The sequence below is a fragment of the Lontra canadensis genome, unplaced genomic scaffold (assembly GCF_010015895.1).
Source record: "Lontra canadensis isolate GAN:19392208 unplaced genomic scaffold, GSC_riverotter_1.0 scaffold276, whole genome shotgun sequence".
Lineage (NCBI taxonomy): Eukaryota > Metazoa > Chordata > Mammalia > Carnivora > Mustelidae > Lontra > Lontra canadensis.
Genome location: NW_022631270.1, coordinates 24,939 through 48,211, shown reverse-complemented (window position 1 = coordinate 48,211; position 23,273 = coordinate 24,939). Strand labels below are relative to the sequence as shown.

Below are 23,273 nucleotides of genomic sequence, written 5' to 3'. Positions count from 1 at the left end.
TATCAGGAGGCCATGCTACCTGCAAAGTTTCTAGTACAGAATTCTTCCTAGTGTCTTCCAGCTTCTGGTGGTTCCCAGCAATCTGCCCTCACCGGGCTTGTGGCAGCCTTTTCTTCAGTCTGTGCCTCTGACTTCACATGGCTCTCTTTTCTCTGTGTCTGTCTCTACATCCCTAATTCCCTCTTCTTATAAGGATACCAGCTACCAAATCAGGGCCCGCTCTAATCTAGCATGAGCTCATCTTAAGTCAATTACATCTGGAAACCTACGTTATTTCCTGTAAGATCACATTCACAGGTTCCAGATGGACATGGATTTTTGCAAACACAATTAACCCAACACACCTGTTTTCTACCACTATAACACCCACCCCACCATATGTATGCATATATATATATATATATATATATATATATATATATATGTGCACGCACACAGGTGCGCGCGCGCGCACACACACACACACACACACACAAAATTTGGCAATCAAAAATATCTCCAGGCATTGCCAAATGTCCTCAGGTGGAAGAAAGCATCACCAGTTGTTAAGGACCACTGCTCTACAGAGATCAGAAAAGGGAAAAACAAAAGCAAGCTGAGCAGTCGGTCAAGGCTTTGACGCAGCAGATGGGGGTCAAGGGAGCCTGGCTTCTCTGGCTTCTCCCAGTTGCTCCCCCTCTTGACTTCTCTTCCACCTTCATTGCTATTTCCTTCCTCTAAATGTTTTTTTTTTTCTCCTCTTATTTTATCTTCTCTGTCTTTCTTTGTCTCTATTTCCCTCCCCTTCTCCTACCTCCTGCCAGTACCTTTCATTCTCCTTCCTTCCGGGTACTCTGAGGGCTAGCCTCAGTCGGGCAGGTGCCACGGAACATGGCCGATGTTGGCTGGCAGGTGACAGGCAGGCAGGGATGGCTGGGAAACAGGGGGTACACAATGGGCTCGCTTTCCTGTCACCTTGTGAAGAATGGCTCTCACCCAGTCTTTTCTTTCAAGAGTTTGTGAAATTCATTCAATAGAAAAAAAAAATGTGAAAGGAATTATGAAGTCTTGAGGAAAATCACTTTTTTTAAAGTTAAGTCGCATGACAATGGCAGCTGATAGAGTGAATTAAATTCTAACTGCACCAGCGATTTGATAGGTATCATTTTGCTAAGCATTACCGAGAAAATGCCTTCTAGGGGATGTGAAGTTCAAATTCAGAATGAACACGTGACATCTGTGACATCTGATTCAATTAGGTGAAATTCATTAATATAAAAAAGGAAAAAGGTCAAATGGAAATTCGAAATTTGTAAAACAGATTCAGAGCACTTTTCTAGAAAACCTACCCACAACATCTTTCGTAAAGCCCACGCTGATTTAATTTAGGGTCTAAAAGGAAGGAAAACATTTCACTGACACATCAGTGGTGTCACAGGTGCTTGAAATAGTTCTTTTTTTTGTGACATTTGGGAAATATTTGTAAACTATGTTTTGTCTCCATGAACCCAGTACGAAGCTTGCCAGTCACTCAACTGTCCCAGGAAAACATTCTCAGTCATTTGGACATGGCTCTGTTGCCATGGACGGCAGGATAAAGCCAGTAATGTCTGCAACTACTGTGGGGCAATCCTAAACTCAAGACTTTGGAACACCAAAGGCAACTGCCAACTAAGACTTTCTAAAAAAAAAAAAGAAAGAAAGAAAGAAAGAAAAAAAAAAATAGTCAAATGGGTGCTGTAAAATATTCTCCATGAAATATTTCCCACCCATTTAGCAGATCACGTCCTCTAAGGCATTCACGTAGGGCTGGCTAAAAGAGTTTCAAAATCTTACTTTGCCTGGATGTAAGGAAGTCTGCCTCATTAGTGATCAATTACCAGCCAGATCTGCCCTAGGAAGTCATTAATATATACCTTGTACTGTCAAGCCCTGTAATTGGGCACCACATGGCCAATAAGCCATCAGATGCTATTATTAATACCTCCCTCAAAGCTCCACCAGGATCCATATTGTATAAACGAGGTACCAAATGGGGTGATTTTTCATTGCCTTCCAACTTGGCCTACAATAAGTAGATCAACACAAACCAGCCGGTGCTTGGACCCAAAGGCAGAGTCTCACTATATGGCCCATCACTGACATTGATTTTCAAAGCTTCCAATAGTGCTGTCGTGTACAAAAGCTTTTTCCTATGGGCTGGTGATCCAGGACTAACTTCAAGAAGCCCATTTTTTCAGAAGTTCCTGCTTCCTCCTCTTCCACATACAAGAATGAATGGAGATGCTGCTAAAGAATGAGATCACAGGGTGCCTGGGTGGCTCAGTCGTTGAGTGTGTGCCTTCGGCTCAGGTCGGGATCCCAGCGTCCTGGGATCAAGCCCCACACTGGCCTCCCTCCTTGGCGGGAAGCCTGCTTCTCCCTCTCCTGCTTCCCCTGTTTGTGCTCCCTTTCTCACTGTCTCTCTCTGTCAAATAAATAAATAAAATCCCAAAAAAATAAAATAAATCTTAAAAAAAAAAAAAAGAATGAGATCCCATACTGTGGCAGGTGAGTGCCCTGTGCAAGGAGGAGGTATTCATGTCCAGCAACAAGGGGAGGAAGCACTGGAGAGAGATATTACAGAAGCCAAAAAGCAGCAAGAAGAGGACCATGGAGTAAAGATACTGAGTAACTTCCCCCCCTCAACATACTGAGATCCCAATTATCCTAATCCAAGAATCTTCTAGGGTTTTCTCTACTCGAGGATTTTATTCACTCATGCATTCATTCATTCAATGATTCATCCATCCATTCATTCTGTCGTCTGACAAATAATTACTGAGCCAACCAATCATCAGGATCCATGCCAGACCCTTGAATGGGAAAGGACTGCTTTGAAAAAACAGCCATGCATCTTTATTCTTTTAGGAATGGTTAGAAATCTCAGAAGCTTCCCTCCCTCTACCTGCCCTTCACCTGCTACTCCCAGGCATCCTTCAAGTGTCAGGTTACAAGATCACTTCCTCAGGAAAGCCTCCCCTGACTGTTCCTTCCTAGTGTAAGCGCCGTGGCATTCTGTACTTCTTGGCACATTCCCTATTACTAAAGAAGCTGCTTTCAAACCCTCTTCGATGTCTGTGTGCATTGCTAAACTACATTTCTGATGTGTTCACCACAGGACTCCCTGTGCCTAGCACATTGCCTGGCACATAGTAGGTATGCAATTAATTGGTGCTGATCGACTGACTGCTGGTGGCACAGACTGCAAGAGGCCACTGCTGATGGGACTGCTTGTGGACAGCAGTCTCTCCAGGGAGCAATCAAAGGCCTTGACTGACAGTTCTAGCTTTACTACCTGTAAGAAATCTTCAGTAAGTGTTCCTGTCCCCCTCCCTTCATTTCTCTCTCCCTCCCACCTCATCTACTCCCTCCCTGTTCCCCTTCCCCCTTCCCTCCTTCTCTTTCTCTCTCTCCCTCTCTCCCTCTTAATCAGTGGGCTCGCTGCAGGCAGAATGAGAGCAGGGACCGGGAAGACAGTGAAGAAATACATCACTCAAGCAAGAAGTAGGGACTGTAAAGAGCTTCGGATGTGATGAGTTGATTCTCTTCTCTGTTCACTGCTGCTTTCCAGAACCTGAGAGGGTACTGAGAAGGAGGAGGTGCTCGATTAAGACTTTGAAGAAATGAATAAACGGGTTGATTAAGTTATTAATTGTAGAAAAGATCTGCTTCTCTGTGCTCACCGATGACATCTCACGACTGAGGGAGGAAAAGGATTCAGGCATGGACTAAGGACTCAGAGCAGGGTTCCTTTCTGTGCTCTCCCATTAATCATTGTCATTTCTGGCCATTTTGGGGTCGGGGATCCCAGGAAGGGCCTACATTTTCAATAATAAGAGCAGTAATAGCTAACAGTCTGGGATTGCTTATAGTGCTGAGCAAAGAGCCTCTCTTACATTATCTGATTTCATCAAGACCACGCACGGAGGTGTTGTTAACACTATTCTTAAAGTGAAGACCCTGGGGTTCAGAAAAATGTAAAAGACATGCTCCGGATCGCACAGCTACCAAGTACAAGATCTGGTTTCCATCCACGTCTGTTGGGCCTCAGAGCTCTCACTCTTGGCCACTGGACTACGCTGCCCCTTCTAGACCCACAGGGTTACAGACGCAGGCCCACCCTCCAACAGACACACAGCCCAGCCGCTGTACCACACCAGGGAGCTCCCTTCCCATGGAGGATGATGGGAAAGGCGCCCTCTGGCTTTACGCGACATGGCGGCAAAGCTCACGCTAGAGGTGATAGGGTCACGTGACACCGAGCTATCAGCTCGATCCTTGGCTCCTTGGCGGAAGTACAATACTCCCCTCCCCAGGGAAGCTTTGGAAAAAGTCTTCCTTCCACTGCCTCATCATGCCACTCCAGCGATTATTCAGCATGGCCACAACAGTGACTCCAAGGCCCCCGGTACAATTCTGCTTTTTTGCCCAAATCACGCTGCCTCACAAGCCAGGCCCCCCGCCCCATTGCTCTGCCCATCAATACACATTTACAACAGATTTCATTCAACTCCACTGGCCCTCTGGTTAATTTACACAGTGCCAAACTGACCTTTCCAAATGTGTCCCACGGCATGGGGAGAGTGAGGAAAATTTACTGCCAAGAACCAAAAATATGCTACCTTGTGAAATATGGGTTTTTTCATGGCTTGATTTGAACTTCGTATCAGAAACTGTGGAGCGGTTCAATGATTATTCACCATTTGAGGAAGGGAAAAGGCAGTTCAGAGGCCTTCAGGGCCCATATTTCACAGCCCTATCAGACGCTCACACAGGTGATTAAAAGCTCCACAAGCAGCAGCAACTGCAGGGCCTCCTGGTCACATTCTAGAGAAAGAGATGTATTTCTCTGAACGAGAAGAAGCTTGAGAACCCACCGGCACTGAAAAAGTTGGCACGAATTTCCCTGGGGAATGCAGAGGGAAAAAAAAAGTTCTCCAACTTTCCCTTCCCCTTCTCATCTTCCATTCATCCATGAAAATCCACCAAGGCCCCTTTAATCCGTGCTTTTCTTAGCTCAGTGAGGGCCTGAATGATGTTTGGATTAATCCACCATGAGGCAGCTATCCTGTGAGGAGATGCAGAAGCGAGAATAATTTCTACGAGGACCAGGACTTCACTTAGAGCACTGGGAGGAAAGAACACAAGCAAGGAAGAGTACAGGATCTTGGAGACAGCTGTGACCAGCCGCAGGCTGGGACATGCAAGGGAAGGAGCCGTTACTGGTAGCTAGAAAGGGCAGTGGTCTGGACAGGGGAGTCCGGCAAGAGTTGCTCCCTTCAGAGGAGGCATGCAGCCAAGAAGGAAGCTGGGAGAATGAATATTTTGCTCTCACTCTCTTCCCTTCTCCATTCTCTTGGACTGTATTCCATTGGCCCAGTCAAACCACAGCCATTCCAGCTAAGGACCCCATTGGTATGAACCCTAAAGCTCACTGCCAATTCATAAAGTCACTCTCCAGGGCTGGAAACGAGATCTGGGATGCTGGAGGGGGTAACTTAAAAATGTCCAGCACACCAAGAAAACTCTTAAAGCCCACCTTTTATGCTTGACCCCCCAATTCCCCTTCCAATTTCATGAAGACCATTTTCCTGTGTACCCCCAGACTGGGGTACAGCAGTGCACTAAGTCTAAGCTACACAGCCCGTTGCCGGTTTGAAGTGAGCGTTCTCCTCTGAATTCACAAAATGTGGCTCATGGGGTAAATTCTAAAAATGTTCTAATTACTTTGAACAGAAGGATATTTTCTTCTCTACCATAATAAAAACTCCTTCAAGGCAGGCAGCATGATTTGTTAGTACCTACATAAATTGAGTACCTCCTTATGCCGGTATCCATACATCTGTTATATGTCATTGGCTCATCATAATGAACATAGAGATGAAGAAATCAAAGCTCAGCTAAACTAAATTTCACAAAGTGACACGGCCAGAGTAGAACAGGTCAGAGATCTAAACTCAACTCTTCCTGACTCTCAAGTTCAAGCTTCTAACCACCATGTCACTCTGTCTCTTAATCACTTTCGAAATCTCTACAATGCTTAGTAAGCAGCCTAACACACGGCAGACCTCCTTCTGTTCCCTGGGTGGATAAATGGACACATTCTAATGGAAAGAAACCATCATTCTCAGTCTTCATTACTATCCCCTAGGCCAGATTCTCTTCATGTCCTTCATTAACTCATTACACAATCAATTATTGGGACTGTACTTTTTTTTTAATCATCCCCAAAGTCAGAAAAGAAACAGAAAGCATAGTCCTGGGTCTAAAAGCAATGTTTCCAAGTCAAGGAGCATAACTGAATTCCTAATCAAACACTAAGTATGGTGCATAAAGGATGACTGGAATTCAGCTATTTCCCAAATGTTCATCCTAGGAAAGCTTAAATCATGCTCAAGAGAAGAGTAGGAACTCGGATGACAGAAAAGTGGCAATAAAGCAAGGATATTAGATAACAAGGAGAGAACAAAACTAGGAAAGGAGAGATCTTATGGTAGCAGCCTTTCTTGGTAGAAGAAAAGCATGGAGAAGGAGGGCCCAGGCCCACTGCCTTTCACAAACCAGGATTTCAATAAGTAACTGTTGATTTTAAAATCTGTATTCATGAAAACATTCATGTAAGCTGAAAAGCATTTTATTCACACTGAAAGGACTAGTTTTTTTGAAAAATTCTATGGTTCAGAAAATTCTAAAATGAAGGCTCTCTTTTAAAGAAAGAAAAGTGAATTACTATCCATTTTCCTTACTCCTTAAAGCAATGACTCAAGTGGCTAATTCACAAGTAAAGGCAAATGACAAAGGAAATTTCTGACCAAAATTGCATTAACGTTCATGGCCCTTTTAAATCTGGGAGACTTGATTAGTCTATGGGCTCATAATTAAAGGGCGACCTAACAGGATTCCCTAGATCTCTGTAGGGCCGGAGGATGATACTCACCAAGAAAGGGCTGAGAATATAAATTTTACAACCTAGCAAGAGTAAAGGTACGAGGAATCTTAAAAAGGCACCAAAAGACTTTGAGGAATATACAGTAGATTTATCTTTGCCCATTCCTCACACGAAGTGCAACTAAAATCTCTGGTCGCAATAGATGAAACAATCAGAAGGCGATGATGACAAAGGGAGACAAGAAAGTATACTATCTAGGGACCGCAGGACCCAAAGAATGACATAGGAGGAAAGTCCCTGGGTTTTGTTTTGCTTTCTGCTTCCCCAATTTGGAGCCCAGCAAGTCAGCAACCCAGAGTCCCAATGGGCATGAACAAAAAGGCCCAACAAAAGCCTTATCTCGTCACGGGATCAGGAAAAGGACAGCCTCGCAGATCAGAAAATTTAAGTAGTAACCACTGTACTCCAGCCAAACACCACAGAAAAACTGAGGCTCCATCCACACCAGTAAATCCCCTGGATAGACTTTAAGGACACACCCCAACCCTCTGCCCCTTCTTCCTGCAGTGGCGTGGGAGAGAAGGCCAGAAGCCATAGATGAGAGAACACGTGGTGCTGGGGAGATCACACTGGACCTCTACTCCTACCCCCGCAGCAATGAGGCACCAGCCTCTGCCAGGATGGTGTCAGAGGACACTTGATAGACATAGGACTCCTGCCACTGCCCAGTAATGAGGCCACCTTCGGCGTGCTATCAGAAGAGATCGCACGGGGAGTAGTCATGAGGGACCCTGGACCCTCCCTGCCAGATGAAATCAGTGGAAGCTTAGTATACAACCCCCACCCCCAATCTGTAATAATATGAAAGATTTATGCCCTTGGGGGCCAACAAAGGCTAAGCAGAGATCCAGGATGCCTACACTCATCTGGCAGTTACACAGGGGCACCCACACCTTCCCCCGCCAGAGCAGTGCCAGAGGAAGGCATTCTACCTTGTTTCCTAGAACAACCATAGAAAATTGCCACAAATGTGATGGCTTTAAAAAAACAAACAAAAACAAAACAAAACAAAACAACAAACAAACAGGAATTTAGGGCACCTGAGTGGCACAGTTGGCTAAGCGTCTGACTCTTGGTTTCAGCTGAGGTCATGATCTCAGGGTCATGAGATCAAGCCCCATGTCTGGCTTCTCTCCCTACCCCTCTTGCTTGTGTGCTTTCTCTCTCATCTAAAATAAATAACGGGCACCTGGGTGGCTCAGTGGGTTAATCAGGTCATGATCCCAGGGTCCTGGGATCGAGGCCCGCATCGGGCTCTCTGCTCAGCAGGGAGCCTGCTTCTACCTCTCTCTCTGCCTGCCTCTCTGCCTACTTGTGATCTCTGCCTGTCAAATAAATAAATAAAATCCTTTAAGGAAAAAATAAAATAAATCTTAAATTAAAAATAAAAAAAAAACAGGGATTTATTCTCTCCCACTTCTAGGACCAGAAATGTGAAACCATGGAATATCACTCAGCCATAAAAAAAAGAATGAAATCTTGCCATTTGCAGGACCATGGATGGATCCAGAGAGTATAACGCTAAGCAAAACAAGTTAGAGGAAGACAATACCATATGATCTCTCTCCTACGTGGAATTTAAGAAACAAAACAAGTGAGCCAAGAAAAGAAAAAGAGAGAGACAATCAAGAAAAAGACTCTATAATTCACAGATGATTACTGGCAGGGAGGTAGGTGGGAGATGGGGAAACAGGTGATGGCACTAAGGAATACATTTGTTGTGATGAGCACTGGTGACGTGTGGAAGTGTCGAGTCACTATATTGTATACCTGAAAATATTATAAAACTGTTAACTACACTGGAGTTACAATTTTAAGAAATAGAACTTACTTATATATAACATAAGTTATATGTAACTTACATTACATATAACACCAGTGCCCCCTGCGCTCACTCTCTCTCTAAAATAAATAAATAAATCGTTAAAAAATTATTTAAATAATTTTAAAATTGGGGGAGAGATCTGTAGGAGAGGCTTTGCACCCCACCACTTATTAATTGCAGCCCCCAAAAGGAAGAGACTTACCTTGATTCCCAACAGGAAGTAGGCTATTCTACTCCTCCAGGAGGAAGAATCTCTCCTTGCCCAACAACAAGCTCAGCCAATAAGAAAATACCACAACTCAGCCAATAAGGAACTGTCATCACCCTAAACTCTCCATTTCCTCCAATAGCCTTTCATACAAAGCAGCCCCTCCCAACTTCCTCCTTTTCTCCATAAAGTAACATTCCTCCCCTGACTTGCCTATGCTTTTCCATTGCTTGAATATCCCTAACAGCAATTCCTCTACTATTCCTAAATAAACCTATTTTGCTGGTAAAACAAAACAAAACAAAACAAAAAGAGAATATAATACCCCAAAATGCCCAGGTTTCACTCAGCAGGGGGCACCTGGGTGGCGCAATCGGTTAAGCCTCTGCCTTCTGCTCAGGTCATGATCCCAATCAAGTCCCGCATCAGGCTCCCTGCTCAGAGAGGAGCCTACTTCTCCCACTCCCTCTGCTGCTCTGCCCACTTGTGATCTCTGTCAAATAAATAAATTAAAATTTTTTTTTTAAATCACTCACCATACAAAAATAAAATAAAATTGAAAGACTGTCTGGAAAGAAGTCAAGCAATAGAATGTAATACCAAAGAAACAGAGATATGAGAACTTTTTAAAAAAAGATGTTAGAGCAGCCACCACCATGTTTAGTGAGCAATTATGAACACACTTGAAGAAAAAAAAAAAAGTTTCAGCAAACAAAAAGACATAAAGAAGAACCAAATAGAAATTTTAGAACTGAAAAATACAATTATCTGAAACTACAAAAAAAAAAAGAAAAGAAAAATACCATTAGCAAATTAAAAATAATTAATAGATGGGCTAAACAGCAGAATGGGGCGGGGGAGACATGAGAAAGAATGCGTGAACTGGGTCAAAGAATGACAGAAATTGCCAAATTTGGGGCACCTGGGTGGCTTAGTTGGTTAAGGATCTGCCTTCGGCTCAGGTCATGATCTCAGGGTCCTGGAATCAAGCCCCACATCAGGTTCCCTGCTCAGTGGGGAGCCTGCTAGTCTCTCTCCCTCTGTCCCACCCCCTGCTCAAGCTCTCTCTTCCTTTCAAATAAATAAATAAAATCTTCAAAGAAAAAAATTGTCCAAATTTGATCAGCACAGAGAAAATAGACTGAAAAAAGAAAAGAACAGATCTTCAAAGACCTTGGGACAATAATAAAAGATCTAACAATCCTATAATTGGAGTTGCAGAGTTAGAGGAAAGAGAATACAGAGCAGAAAGAAATAACAGAAGCATTATAATAACGGCTGAAAACTTCTTGACTTCGACCATAAACTATGACCTACAGATTCCAGCTAACTCCAAACATGACAAACCCAAGAAAATCTTCAGCAAAACACTTTATAGCCAAACTTCTGAAAACTGTAGGGAAAAAAAAAATCTTAAAAATAAACCTACAAAGGAGAGGCTTCCTTCTCCTTTCTTTCTGTCCTTCAACAAACATACAAATGTCTCCTGGGAGTGCAAGGCAGCGCTAGATTCTTACAAAACATGAGTGAATAGGTCCATCTGTTCTCTGCAAACATCCAGGCATGCACACAAAACACCACATGAGAGGCAGACAGCAACCCAGCTTATGAAAGTTTCACTAGTGTAAATCTGTGCAAGTTACTATAGAAACGAGCAGAGAAAAGGACCAGAGAGGCCTCGGGAACACAAGAGCTCCCAGGATTTCTAAATTAATTATTTCACATGTCCATCAAATGCTTCACTATTGAGAGTAATGCTAATAATGATAATTCTTGGCCTCGTTCTCTGACAGCCAGTCCTTGAGAGTGCCTCCCAACATCCTAGACACAGAAGACATGCCCCCGAACGCAGATAATTCCTCGGCACTCCAAGACTATTCCTACTGGAGTGGTGGATGACAGGTAATTCTTGCTTAGGCTTTCAAAGATTACGTGTTCAAAACAGGAGCCTGCCTTGGGCCTCTTTCATCTGTCTCTCTCTTGGGGCAGTAGCCTGTCTGTTGTTCGCTTTCAGAACCCCAAGAAACACCCAATAAGTCTGTGCCCCTAGAGGGGCTGTAAGGGGACAGGTCTTCATCCACCCACAAGGGCCCTGTTAATGGGCAAAGTCTTGCCTGCAGTCGCCATCTTGGTATAAATCAGAACTGGAGGGCGTCCAGCCCACCCAGCAAGTCTGCACTAACTACACTCCCCTTGCTTCTCTTCGGGCCGAAGCCAGACCACGGGGTGTCGACAGCACCATCGAATGCCCGCTTGCACGCCATGGTTGGTATTCCTGACAGGCGCCTTCCTCCAGCCAGCCCAAGAAGTGGGGAAGATTATTCATTTAGCTCCAAATGCAATTTATTTTCTGAACTTGTTTCAGTTTGATTCTCTCATGTTTTATGCTCCATAGTAAGTTTATATTCTGTTCTACCGAGCCGGCGAAATCTCAGGGGCATCTCTTGCAGTTACTGAGACTAACGATCAGCAGCTCGAAACGGAAGCACGGCCCAGACTTCCAGAGATAGAGCCCATCTTCGACGGGGCAAAATGCAGCTCTTGAGCAAAGAGCCTGGGGCAGATGGAGCAAGAGTCTTTGGTTTGGGGAGATCACGTGGGCCCTTCCACTCTGTGCAAGGCTCTCAAAGCTCCAGTAGGGCCCGAACAGCTGGGGTGCTCTGAAGCAGCAGGTGGAGGCTGGTTCCGGCCTCCTCCTAGATTCTCCTGGAGCCTCCTGGATTTCCCCACCACTTGGCAGGCTGAGCACACACTTCCCACCTCTGTGTCAACGTCACAACTCGAGCACACTCAGCTCTGCGGGGGAAAAGAACCAGCACTGTGTGCTAGGAGTTGACAGCTTAGGCTTGAGGCTTGCTGAGAAAAAGACAAAACAGAAAATATCCTGCGCACTTGCTTTGTTTTGTTTTAGAGGGGGGAAAGGGGTTGGAGTGGGACAGACAGAGAGAGAGAGAGAGAGAATCGAATCTGGGCTCCATCTCATGACCCTGAGATCATAATCAAGAGTCCATGAGTTAACTGACTCAGGTACCCAGGCGCCCCTTCTGCCCATGTTCACAATCAGACAAGTAACTTAGTTAAATTCCCACGGTGACAGAGCCAGGGCTGCCAACTCCCAGATCTGAGTTCTGTGACTCTCCCTCTTTTCAGGACCCTTACAACTGTTCTTTTACTTTTTTTTTTTTTTAAGATTTTATTTATTTATTTGAGAGCAGTGGGAAGAGCAGAGGGAGAGGGACAAGCAGACTCTGTGCCAAGCACAGAGCCCGAAGTGGGGCTCGATCCCATGACCCCAGTATCATGACCAAAGCCAAAATCAAGAGCCTGTCACTCAACGGACTGGGCCACCCTGGTGCACTTTCTTTTATTTCTTACATTTGCCTCTCAATGTCTCTCTCTTTTTTTTTCTTGCCCTTTTCCTCTACAGTTTTCTCTAAATTTCTCATAACAACACATCATCTTACTTTTCAATTTTGAAAAACATGTATCAAGTGCTGTATCATTTCAGGTATTTTCCCCTTTGGTTGCTTTTAAGAATTTCCCTTGGTATTTAATGCCCTGACATTTCATCTCAGTGTGTCCAAGTGCAAAATTATTCTTTATCCTTGGCATAAGGATTTCTCTCTTCCATCCTTCTGGAAGATTATCCACCAATATTTATAGAACATTGCCTCTTCCTACCCTCCATTCTTTTTCTGCATCGACTTAGACCCTCACCCACCATCGTTCATGGGTCTCAGCCTCTTTCTTGGTGTCTGCCTCCCTCTAGATCCCAGGTTATGACCTCAAATTGTGTTTTCAGTTTTCTTAACTTCTTTCACTGTGTGTAAACTGCTACTTCATTTGTCTATGGTGGTTTTAATTTCGATATAATTTCTTTATTTCTAAAAGGTATAGGGTGCCTGGGTGGCTCAGTGGGTTAAAGCCTCTGCCTTCGGCTCAGATCATGATCTCAGGGTCCTGGGATCAAGCCCCGCATCGGGCTCTCTGCTCAGCAGGGAGCCTGCTTCCCTTCCTCTCTCTCTGCCTGCCTCTCTGCCTACTGGTGATCTCTGTCTGTCAAATGAATAAAAAAAAAACTTTAAAAGGTCTACTTGTTTTATTTTCTTATATATGCCTACATTGTAACTTCCTGTTCTACCTTTATGATCACGGTTCCTTCTTCCACCTTGTTGATCATTTTAAATGTGAATAATTTGAAGCCTCTTTCAGATTATTCTATCTTCTCAAATTCTTTAGGGGCTAATATTCCGATTACTGTGATTTTTGGTTTTCCTCCATGGTGCATCATTTCGTGGCGTGGGGTGGGGTATACTCTTTTATCATCAGCGAGCCTTCAGCAATAGAAGTCAGGTGCGCCTGGCTATAAAAGTTTCCTCAAGAGTGGTTCTGCATACCTTTTCCTGGGCACAAAATCAGTTCCAGCAGGGCCTTTCTTCGATTTACCCATTCCCTTCCTGCCAAGTTGGTGTTATGCATCTGTGGCAGAAATCTGGGCTTTGTTGTCTCTCAGAAGACATTTCTTCTTCCCAATCTAAGCTCCGGGCAGGGAGAATCTTCCTCTTTGCTTCTCTAGGCTGGGAGGAGAGGTCGTTTCACTTGAGCCATCAATGGGGGGACATTACCTACCAGCCTCACATCCTGTGTATACAGGGGCACATCGCCTGTTTTCATGAGTCTCCATGTGGAACATGGTTCTGGGCTCACATCCATACATCTCCTCCAGCCTCACCAGACAGGCTGACTATTTCTTCTTCACCTCCGGCACCAAGGCATTTTTTCCTTCTTTCAGGCTTAGATGTGCTTTGTTTTCAAATTGTGATTTTTTTTTTTAAGTTTTACTTTGAAATAATGTCAGATTTACAGAAGAGCTGGAAAACATAGTTCAAAGCATTCTTCCGGACTTCACTTAGGTTCCCCAAAACCTTAACATGTTACCACACTTGCTTTATCCTTCCCTCTTGTTCCATATAGTTATAATGGTTACATTGTGATTTTTTTATCTATTTGTCAGAGAAAGCACAAGCAAGAGGAACAGCAGGCAGATGAAGAAGCAGACTGAGCAAGGAGCCGGAAGCAGGGCTCAATTCCAGGCCCCCGGGATTAAGACCTGAGCTGACGACAGATGTTTAACTGATTGAGCCACCCAGGTGCCCCTAAATTGTGATATTACGATCCCATACTTTTTGTTCTTATGGGGAAAGAACCACAATAAGCATCAACTTGATCTCCCATATTTAGGCACCAGAAGTTACTACAGGTGGGAGTCAAAAAGGAGGAAATGAGGATTATAGGTCTCATTTTTAAATAAGAGAAAAACTAAGGCTTCAGAACAAAGACTAGCTCAAGTTCATGTCAATATGAAGTCCACGTCACTTTAAGGCCAGGATTCTAAGTCATAGCTCTCCTTCCTTTAAAACACACTGCCTGAAGCTACTCAGAGAGAGAGACCACAACAGACCCCCTCCGACAGTTGCTGCAACTCCTCCTATCACGACTGGAGTGTAAATAAATTAGAATAGGTGTGCTTTTTCTATCAGCAAGTAATTAGGCAAGTCACACCTGCCTCAGGTTCATTTGTAGATACATTCTGGCTGCTTTCTTAACTGTCTCCTTGGGCAATTAACAGACTCAGCTGAGTTTTTTCTATGACTCACCTCAAAATGCCATATGCTCACAGAAGTACATGTGCAGAAAAAGCAGCTGATGCCTAAAGGAAAAACATAACCAAACACTAAGTACACAAACACTTCTGCTGGCATATATGCCTACAATTTATCTTCTCCTAGGTGGCTTCCATCATTCCTCGAAATAAATAAGCAAAACTAAACTAATTTCCGGTGGCATTTGCATCAGGACCAGAATGTCTGCATCCAAAAAAATAAAATTTATTGTCAGAGAGTGAGTCAGAGGTGTTACGACCTTCAGCTTCCTCGGTAAAGGACAACATGTCTAGCTCTCACACGTTCAGAGAAAAACTGTTATCTGGGGTATGAAACATCACAAATATATCAGATAAGAACTTAGTTGACTCTAACTCTATTCAACAGAAGTTTATGAACTAAGTCTGCTTTTAATCCCCAGTCTTTCCACTTCCTTGTCCTACACACCTTCAACATTGGGTCAGTCCACCCCTTGACTTTCTCACTTCCAACAGCCCTGCTGGGCACTGCTGGGGAAAAGCCCCCATCCACATAGACTGGAACCAACCCATGATCTCCCTTATCATTGGTCCTTAAGCTCCTCTCCATCACCCATCTCTGTCACTGGTCACTTATTTCTCCTATTCCCTTTGATGACACTTTCTACTTTGACCATCCTCAAATTATTCTCCCACCCAACCCACCATCAGTGGATGACCTCATATTATTCCAGGAAGAAAGTTGAGGCTGACGGGAGTGACCTCCTTCTACTTGCTGATTCCCATATCCACAAACGTGTCTCTGTTTTTGTCTAAAACCTACTTTCTTCTTTCCAGTCTCAAGGCAGAGGTTCCTATTCAATTGTTCATGAATTTTTCATGATTAACCTAATCTAATTTCCTTCTAGCTTCTTTGGAACATTTCATCATCAGTCATTCCCAGTTTGGGCTGTGTATTCAATCTCTTTTATTTCTAAACTGGCTTCCATTCTGGCCAAAAGTTTTTAGAAGCTTTCCCAAATGTTTCCATCTTTAAATAAAACAAGCAAAAATACCCAAAAAGGCAAAAACCAGTATATATCTCTCTCAATCCTAAAACTTCTCTAATTATTGCCCTAATGTTCTTTTCCTCTTTACAATCAAATTTCTCAAAAGAAGACTATATCTACTGTCTTCTTTCCCACCAGCCAACCTTCCCAAGTATGGAAACAAAATTCTTCTGCATGCTCAAGTTATGTGGTCTCACTGTAGTATTTGACAACTCTATTTACGTTGAAAAATAAACCAAAAACCATTCTCTATATCCCTCTCCTTTCTACTTGAAAGAAAACATATAAATAAAAAAGAATTCAATGGAACTAGTTTTGACCCAGCCCAGATAGCTAAGAAAGAGGTACCCACAGCTACTGTAGCCTGACAATTCTGCATTTCCTGTTACACAAGGAGAGAGGAAAATATCTTCTTTTTAAGGGAAGGAATATCCATTGCTCATATGAGATTGATCTATGCTGCTTTGATAGAAGAAAAGAAAAGTGCTCACCTTGATAAAGTGTGTTAGCTTCTCCAGTAATGGTGAGGAAATCAACTATAGCACTTGTTGAAAGAGAGAACTAGTCAACAATCAAAGCATCCCTCCATTTTCACTAAAGGAAAGCTCTTTAGCACCTATCTGAAGCTGTATGTGATCACATTTGGAAGGCTCAAGAGAATGAGAGGGAACTGAACTTCCTGTTCATGCGGGAACAGCTAGAATTTTCTCCGGGAGAAAGTGGGGTACTGCCTTTGGGGGCCTGACTGTAGGAGATCCAACAGAAAATTGAAAAGTAATTGAGAAGTAATATTTGAAGTAAGGATCAGTCCTATGAGACACCACCTTTTCAATGTCTATCAGATGTTTCCACCTGGATGCAAGAGAGCATCTAAACCAGATAAAACACTAACATCCCCACGCCCTCCATCCCTCACAATGCCCCACTCTGTGAGTTCTATAAGATAATTGAAAAAAAAAAAAAAAACAGCCTCCATTTCCATTTTGTCCAGTGTTTCACCTGACAAAACAAACCAGGAAGCACTAAGAAAAGAGACATTAACTGATCTATACTCATCTCGCCCAGGGGGTTGAGAAATGGCTGTGCAGGCTGAGACGGGGCAAGGGGACCGAAAGACTCGATAGCACAATCACGCCGGGCTGGCGGCAGAGGCGACCGCTCCTCAGGTGGGGTCTGATTCCCCACTAGGTAAGTGAGCAAGTCACAGGGAAGAGGGGCCCTGCCAAACCTGTGTTCATCCCTAATTCAACCCCTCACTGCTCTCCTAAGTTCCAAATAGATCTGCATGTGGATGGAATGCTAGTCTCCTCCCTTTCGCTCCCAGGACTTCAGACGTTATCCATCTGAGAGTAATTCACCTGCCCTCCCCTAAAAACTAGCTCCTCCTGCTGAATTTAGAGATTTGAAAAATGGTACCACCACCTATCCATGGATGTCATCTGCAATCCCTCCTCTTTCTGAATGCAAACATTTCTCACATGTTTCTTCCTCTCTACCTCCCACTCATACTAGTTATTTCCTATTTATGTGCTTACAAAAATCACTCCTTGCCTCTCTCACTGGTCTAGCCTTTCCATTTATCCTGCCTACTAATGGCAGGGTAATGTTCCTAAGATTCTAGTTGTCAATAACTTTCTTTTTTTAATCCAAACTCTTTAAAGGCCCCAGACTGACTGCAGGATAAAATCAAAACTACTGCTTAACCTGGTCTACTGTGCCTCCAAGGCCTGTCACCTGCCTGCTCGCCAATGTCATGGACAGCCACCTTCCCCCTTGGCCGCTGGGCTCCATTCACCCTGGCTTCCTTTTCATTCCTGGAACACACTAAATTCACTCCTGCTACGTGGCTTCTCACAGGCTGGCCCCATTTGCCTGTAACCTCTAACCCTCTTCCCAACACTCCATCCTAGCTCACTCCCCTTCTCATATAGCACATCTTTATCATCTTTATCGTTGGGAGGTTGGCCTAAATGTCTCTTCAAAGAGGCACTGTTGTCTAATGGAATCACTGGTACCACCCCACCTTTTTATCACTTCAATCTCTTTATTTTCTTTAGGACTATTACTATATCCTGTGACTATTTACTTATTTGATTACTGGTTTATGACTGCTCCCCCTTAGTCTGGCACCTAACAGACACCCAGTATAAATTGGTTGAATGAATGGTGAATGAATGAATGAATGAATGCAGGCTGTGAGATGTACATGGCTGCTTCACACCAGTGGACTTTTGCTCATTATTGTCCTTTAGCTTTGAGACGGCCCTCTGTCTAGTCCACTCTACTGGGGAATGGCTATGCTGATTCCACACCTTAATGCTAGCATCAATACCTCTTCCAAATGTCCCCTGATTTCTTTCCTTACCTCCCATGTGCCATTCTCAACTCCTCCCAATGTACAATGCCTCTAATTTGCATAAGCTTCTATCATAATGCCTGCAATACTGAAACATACTATTTATGTGTTCTCTCTTAAGGAAACATTATTGCTGAAAGAAAGGACTATGTCCTCATCATCGCTGTATCCATAATACCTAGCCCAGTGCTGGAAACTAAATAAGCCCTCTTCTAATGATTTCTGAATTAGCAAACGAATGACTGAACGAAACATGCTGTGACTCTATTTTTTTTTTTTTAATAACACATGAAACATCTCACTGTAGAAGTTATCACAAAATCTTCTCTACCCACACTGCCACCCATTCCTTGGGGTGCTAAGATGTACAACAATGCAAAATAGAAGTTAATACCTAGTAAATTATATCCGTTCCAAAAGCAAGACATGTCAGATTGAAAAGACAAAAGGAGAAACACCATGAAGAGAGGCCAGTAGTAAGTCCATTAAGTTTGCAAAATACTATGTAAAACTGAGCACCCATGGTCCGTGACCTCAGTCAAGCAAAAGGAATAGATTCAGAGGTCACTCTGCCAGTGTGGAACATAGAGGCTGCCACGCAAGGTGGAGGCAGAGCACTGACCTTTTGGAGATTAATTTTTTACACCTGGATGAGAGGTATCACTATTAAACCCAGTCATCCTAACACATTTAGCACAAAGGTCTGAGCAGGGCTTTGCACTCACAGTTACTTCACTTCTAAATGCCCTTGTCTCTAGTCAGAGTATCCTTAGCATCATCTGCCAAAAAAACTGATCTCCTTTCCTAAAAATGGATGGAGCTTTATCGGATGACTTTTCAACATAATGATGGACAATATCAAGGCTCATACCGTCAGTTTACAATACAGTGAATCGATCTGATTTTTTTTTTCCCCAAGCATGGAGCCTGCTTGACATGTTATACATCAATTACTGATGTTATTCAGGTGTCTGTGTCACTATGGAAAAGCCAAATACTTGATTGCTTCTAAAGCTATTTGGCACACATTACTTTATTGATTCCCACAACCACTCTGATAAGAAGACATGACCAATATTTGTGAGGCTTCCATTTCTGGCAATGTGGTAGATAAGACAGTTTCATTCAACCTCCCCACAGAAGCAGTGAAATGGTGGATAAAATGCAAAGCATTGCCACGCTGGACTGAGAAAGGAAATGTGCTCTACTCCAGAGTGAAATGAAACCGGAAAACCTTGGGAATAAGTGAATGTTGAGGCCATCTCTGACCCAGAGAGTTTCCTGCCAACCCCTAAAAAAACCTGAATTTCTTCTCTGACAACACACATGGCCCAAGAGACAGAAGCCAATGTCTGGCCCATGTGTGGAATTCAGGACACCACCACAAAAAGCTGGTACTTCGAAGAGCTACTCATATCATACAGAAGTGAACCAAAAGCAAAACCCTTTCTCAAAGGGGAGAACAAGAAACATTACTTGACTCTGGGGCTACTCTGAAAAACTACCTGAAAGAATATCCATGTATTAGGATTTTTTCAGTCCCAAACCATATCTACGTGGTTTGAAAGCCCTCAAGGAAAGAATTAAACTTAGGGTGTTTCCGTGGTGAGAGGGCTGCCACGGGTGACTGGCAGATGCTCTCAGGAGGAACCTCAACTCAAACTACGTGTCCCTCAGATGCAGTTCCAAGTAAATGGGCATCTTACAATCAATGTAAGTACCCCCAATGTACTACTATGGGGTACTACTATGAAAACCAGCAGAAGCAACTGACAAAAAATTAGCTCTCAGATACATATACTATTGAAAATAGATAAACCAATCAAATACAAACCTGAAAAAGATGTAAAGTTATTAATATCAGACAAAATTATTTTATTTTTAATTTATTTATTTGACAGAGAGAGAGAGAGTGCACAAGCAAGGGGAGCAGAAGGCAGAGAAAGAAGCAGGCTTCCCGCTGAGCAAGGAGCCCAATGTGGGGCTCGATACCAGGACCCTGGGATCATGACCTGAGCCGAAGGCAGATATTTAACCAACTGAGCCACCCAGGCGTCCACAGACAAAATTCTTTTTGAGGCACTCAAGATAAATAAGATTAACATAATGACTAATGTTTCAGTTAATTAGGAAAATACAATACAATTATAAATTTATATGCAACTAACAACATAGCCTCAAAAATAGGTAAAGACTATGGACTCTGAAAAACAATCTGAGGGTTTTGAAGGGGAGGACGGTGGGAGGTTGGGGGAACCAGGTGGTGGGTATTGGGGAGGGCACGGATTACATGGAGCACTGGGTGTGGTGCAAAAACAATGAATACTGTTACACTGAAAAGAAATTTAAAAAAAAAGAAAGAAAGAAAAAAATAGGTAAAGCAAAATTTGTTAACTAAACAAGGGAAGATTAACAACTCAGTCACTGTAACGGGAAATCTTAGCACACTTCTCTTAAATATTATAGATCAATCAATCAAAAAAGAAGTTATTCAAGATATAGGAGATTCAAATACATAAATATATGTTTGAAATATATATATGTATTATATATAATGTATAGTATGTGTTTATATATATACATATATTATGTATATATAAAAAATATATGTATATATATAAAATGGTGTTTCTAATAGTTGAAATATACATATTACTTTCATGTAGATATTTACAAAACTCACCCAATATACCAAACCATAAAGACAGTCCCAACAATCCTTAAATGTTGAGTGCGGGCAGATGACATTCTATGTTCATAATAAAGTTAATTTAATATTAGTATCAAATAAATAACTAGACAAACACTATCTATATGAAAATTTACAACAAACTACTAAGCAACCCATGAGTAAGAAAATGAATAATAACGGATATTAGAAATAGTTTAGTACTAACAGGAAACGAAAATACCACATAGAAATGCCAGTAGTATAGAGCTTAAGTGGTCCTTAAAAGGAAATGGATTGCTTTAAATGCTTGTAAAAGCATCTGGTATTTGAAAAAGCATAAAAGACAATGATATAAACAATGTTAACAATGAAAATAAAGTCATAACTAGACAAACTGAAACTTTTACACAGATTAAACAAAAGGACATATAATCACAGTTATGCCAGCAATTTAAAAAATTTTAGATTAAATAGGTACATTACAGGGAAACAAAAGATAACTTCCCCAACTTGTATCAAAAAGAAATAGGGAAGCCAAAACAAATTATTGAATCATTAAAAAAACTGAATCAGTAAGTTACAAACTCCTAACAAGAAAGCACCATAATCTAGGGGAAATCCAGAGAAAAAAAATCTCCCCAAACGTATAGGAAAGATATCATTCTAATGTTATATGGACTCTTCCAGAGAACAGAAAAAAACAAGTAAACAAAAAAGAATATGCCCTCATCTCACTTTAAGGGACAAACACAGCCTTGATAACAAAAACAAGGACAGCAAAAGAGAGGAAAATTACAAGCCTCTTGCAACCATGGACATATACGGAAATCCTAAATAAAATAAGAGCAAATTTAATCAAGCAATGTATAAGAAAGATAATACGTCATGACAAATGGGTTTATCCCAGGATTGCAAGTTTAGTTTAATATTAGAAAATCAATTAATGCGATTTATCTCAATAACAGATTAAAAGGGAAAAACAATCTGATAATTACAATAGATGTGGAATAAAGCATCAAGTACAATTCAACATCTATTCATATTAAAAATCCTTTAGCAAATGAGGAACAAAAAGGCAATTTCTTAACTTCATAAATGAAACACACACACTCTTCAGTAAATGTCATACTTAATGATGAAATGTTGAAAGCATTTCTTTTAAAGATCAAGAACAATAAAAAAATGCTCACCATCGCCATTTCTACTAAACATTGTTCTGAAAGTCCAAGTCAGTGTATTAAAGACATGAGATAATAAAAGCTAAAACACAGAAATGAATAAATTGTGACTTCACCAAGAAAAAAATGAAACAAAGAAGGAAACCACAACTTGCAGAAGGCACCCTCACTCACAAGAGAGATAAGCTGTGGGCAACTGAGCCACAATGCGCATCATAGATCATACTAGCTCAAACTCTTTTTCATACCATTTTATCTGGATCTATATACTCCAAGATAAAACCACATACAAAATGATCTAACAGAATCTCTGCATGAACTCAGTATGCTCTAAAGCTCCAATCTCTGACTATTCCAGCAACGTGGCTTACCAATTCTGACCAATCCCGTCCAAGATAATCTATGACCAAAGCCAGCCTCCAAACCCTAAAAATACCTTCCTACTACTTCCCTTTCAAACTGATTCTCCATTCTCTCCTGCTACAGCAAGTTTCTCCATCTAGCACTGGGTGACTACAGGTCTGGCCCCAGTGGTCTTTGGGCCCCAGGTTTTATCAAGAACTACACATACCTACATGGATGAAAGTCCAAACACTTAAGTAAAAGATTAATGTCCAAGAAGAGCACTCCAATAATTAAAACATCAAAGAGGCAAAATGAAGCTATATATTTTTAATGAAATATATGCAGTTAAACTATAAATAAGGCAAAGAAATAATTAACACTAGATTCTGAGGGAAGAGAAGGATAAGACTTGGGAAAGACACACAGAGGACTTCATATTCTTTTAACACAGGTGGTGGGCAAATGGGTGATTATTTTATTAATACTCAACATACACATATTATAGATTGGATTGTATATATAATATGGCTCATGATTTTTAAAAAATTATATTTCCAAATGAGAAAACCGAGGTAATGTTGGTTCAATGGTTTGCCCAAGCTAGCACAGCTAATGATAACATGAAACCTTTGATGATAGAGATGTGCACACTGCTGGATTCCAAATGCCCAGAACAGAATAGTTCATGCAGCAGACCCACAACAAATGTTTGTCTGACTACATGGAGAAGCTAGAACCCCTCTATTCACTCATGATACCATAATGCCTAAACCAGAAAGTCCCAGGAGGAAGTCTGCTGTCAACACTTCCATCAAGGATCTTTCCACTCAAATGTGTTTATATTCTATAACCTATTTCAAGAACTTCCTGGCACAAATCCAGTCCACCTCCAATTTTATAAAGTTTTATTGGACACAACTATGGCCATTTGTGTATGTATTCGCTATAGCTGCTTTTGTTTCCCAAAGTCAAAGTTGAGTAGTTGAGGCAGAGACCATCTGGCCCACAAAGCCTATAAAATTTACTATCT

At 42.1% G+C, this 23,273-nt stretch overlaps 1 protein-coding gene across 1 annotated transcript in view; it reads right to left on the bottom strand.

Moving 5' to 3' along the window:
- Positions 1-4,238, bottom strand: part of LOC116862614 (cytosolic carboxypeptidase 4-like) — a gene marked incomplete at its 3' end in the record, with an annotated part of 169,333 nt that extends 165,095 nt beyond the window's left edge. Inside the window, exon 1 of the mRNA XM_032849972.1 lies at positions 4,232-4,238. Within this exon, the coding sequence (XP_032705863.1) occupies positions 4,232-4,238 (7 nt within the window). The remainder of the gene's footprint in view (positions 1-4,231) is intronic.
- Positions 4,239-23,273: the final 19,035 nt, after the last annotated feature.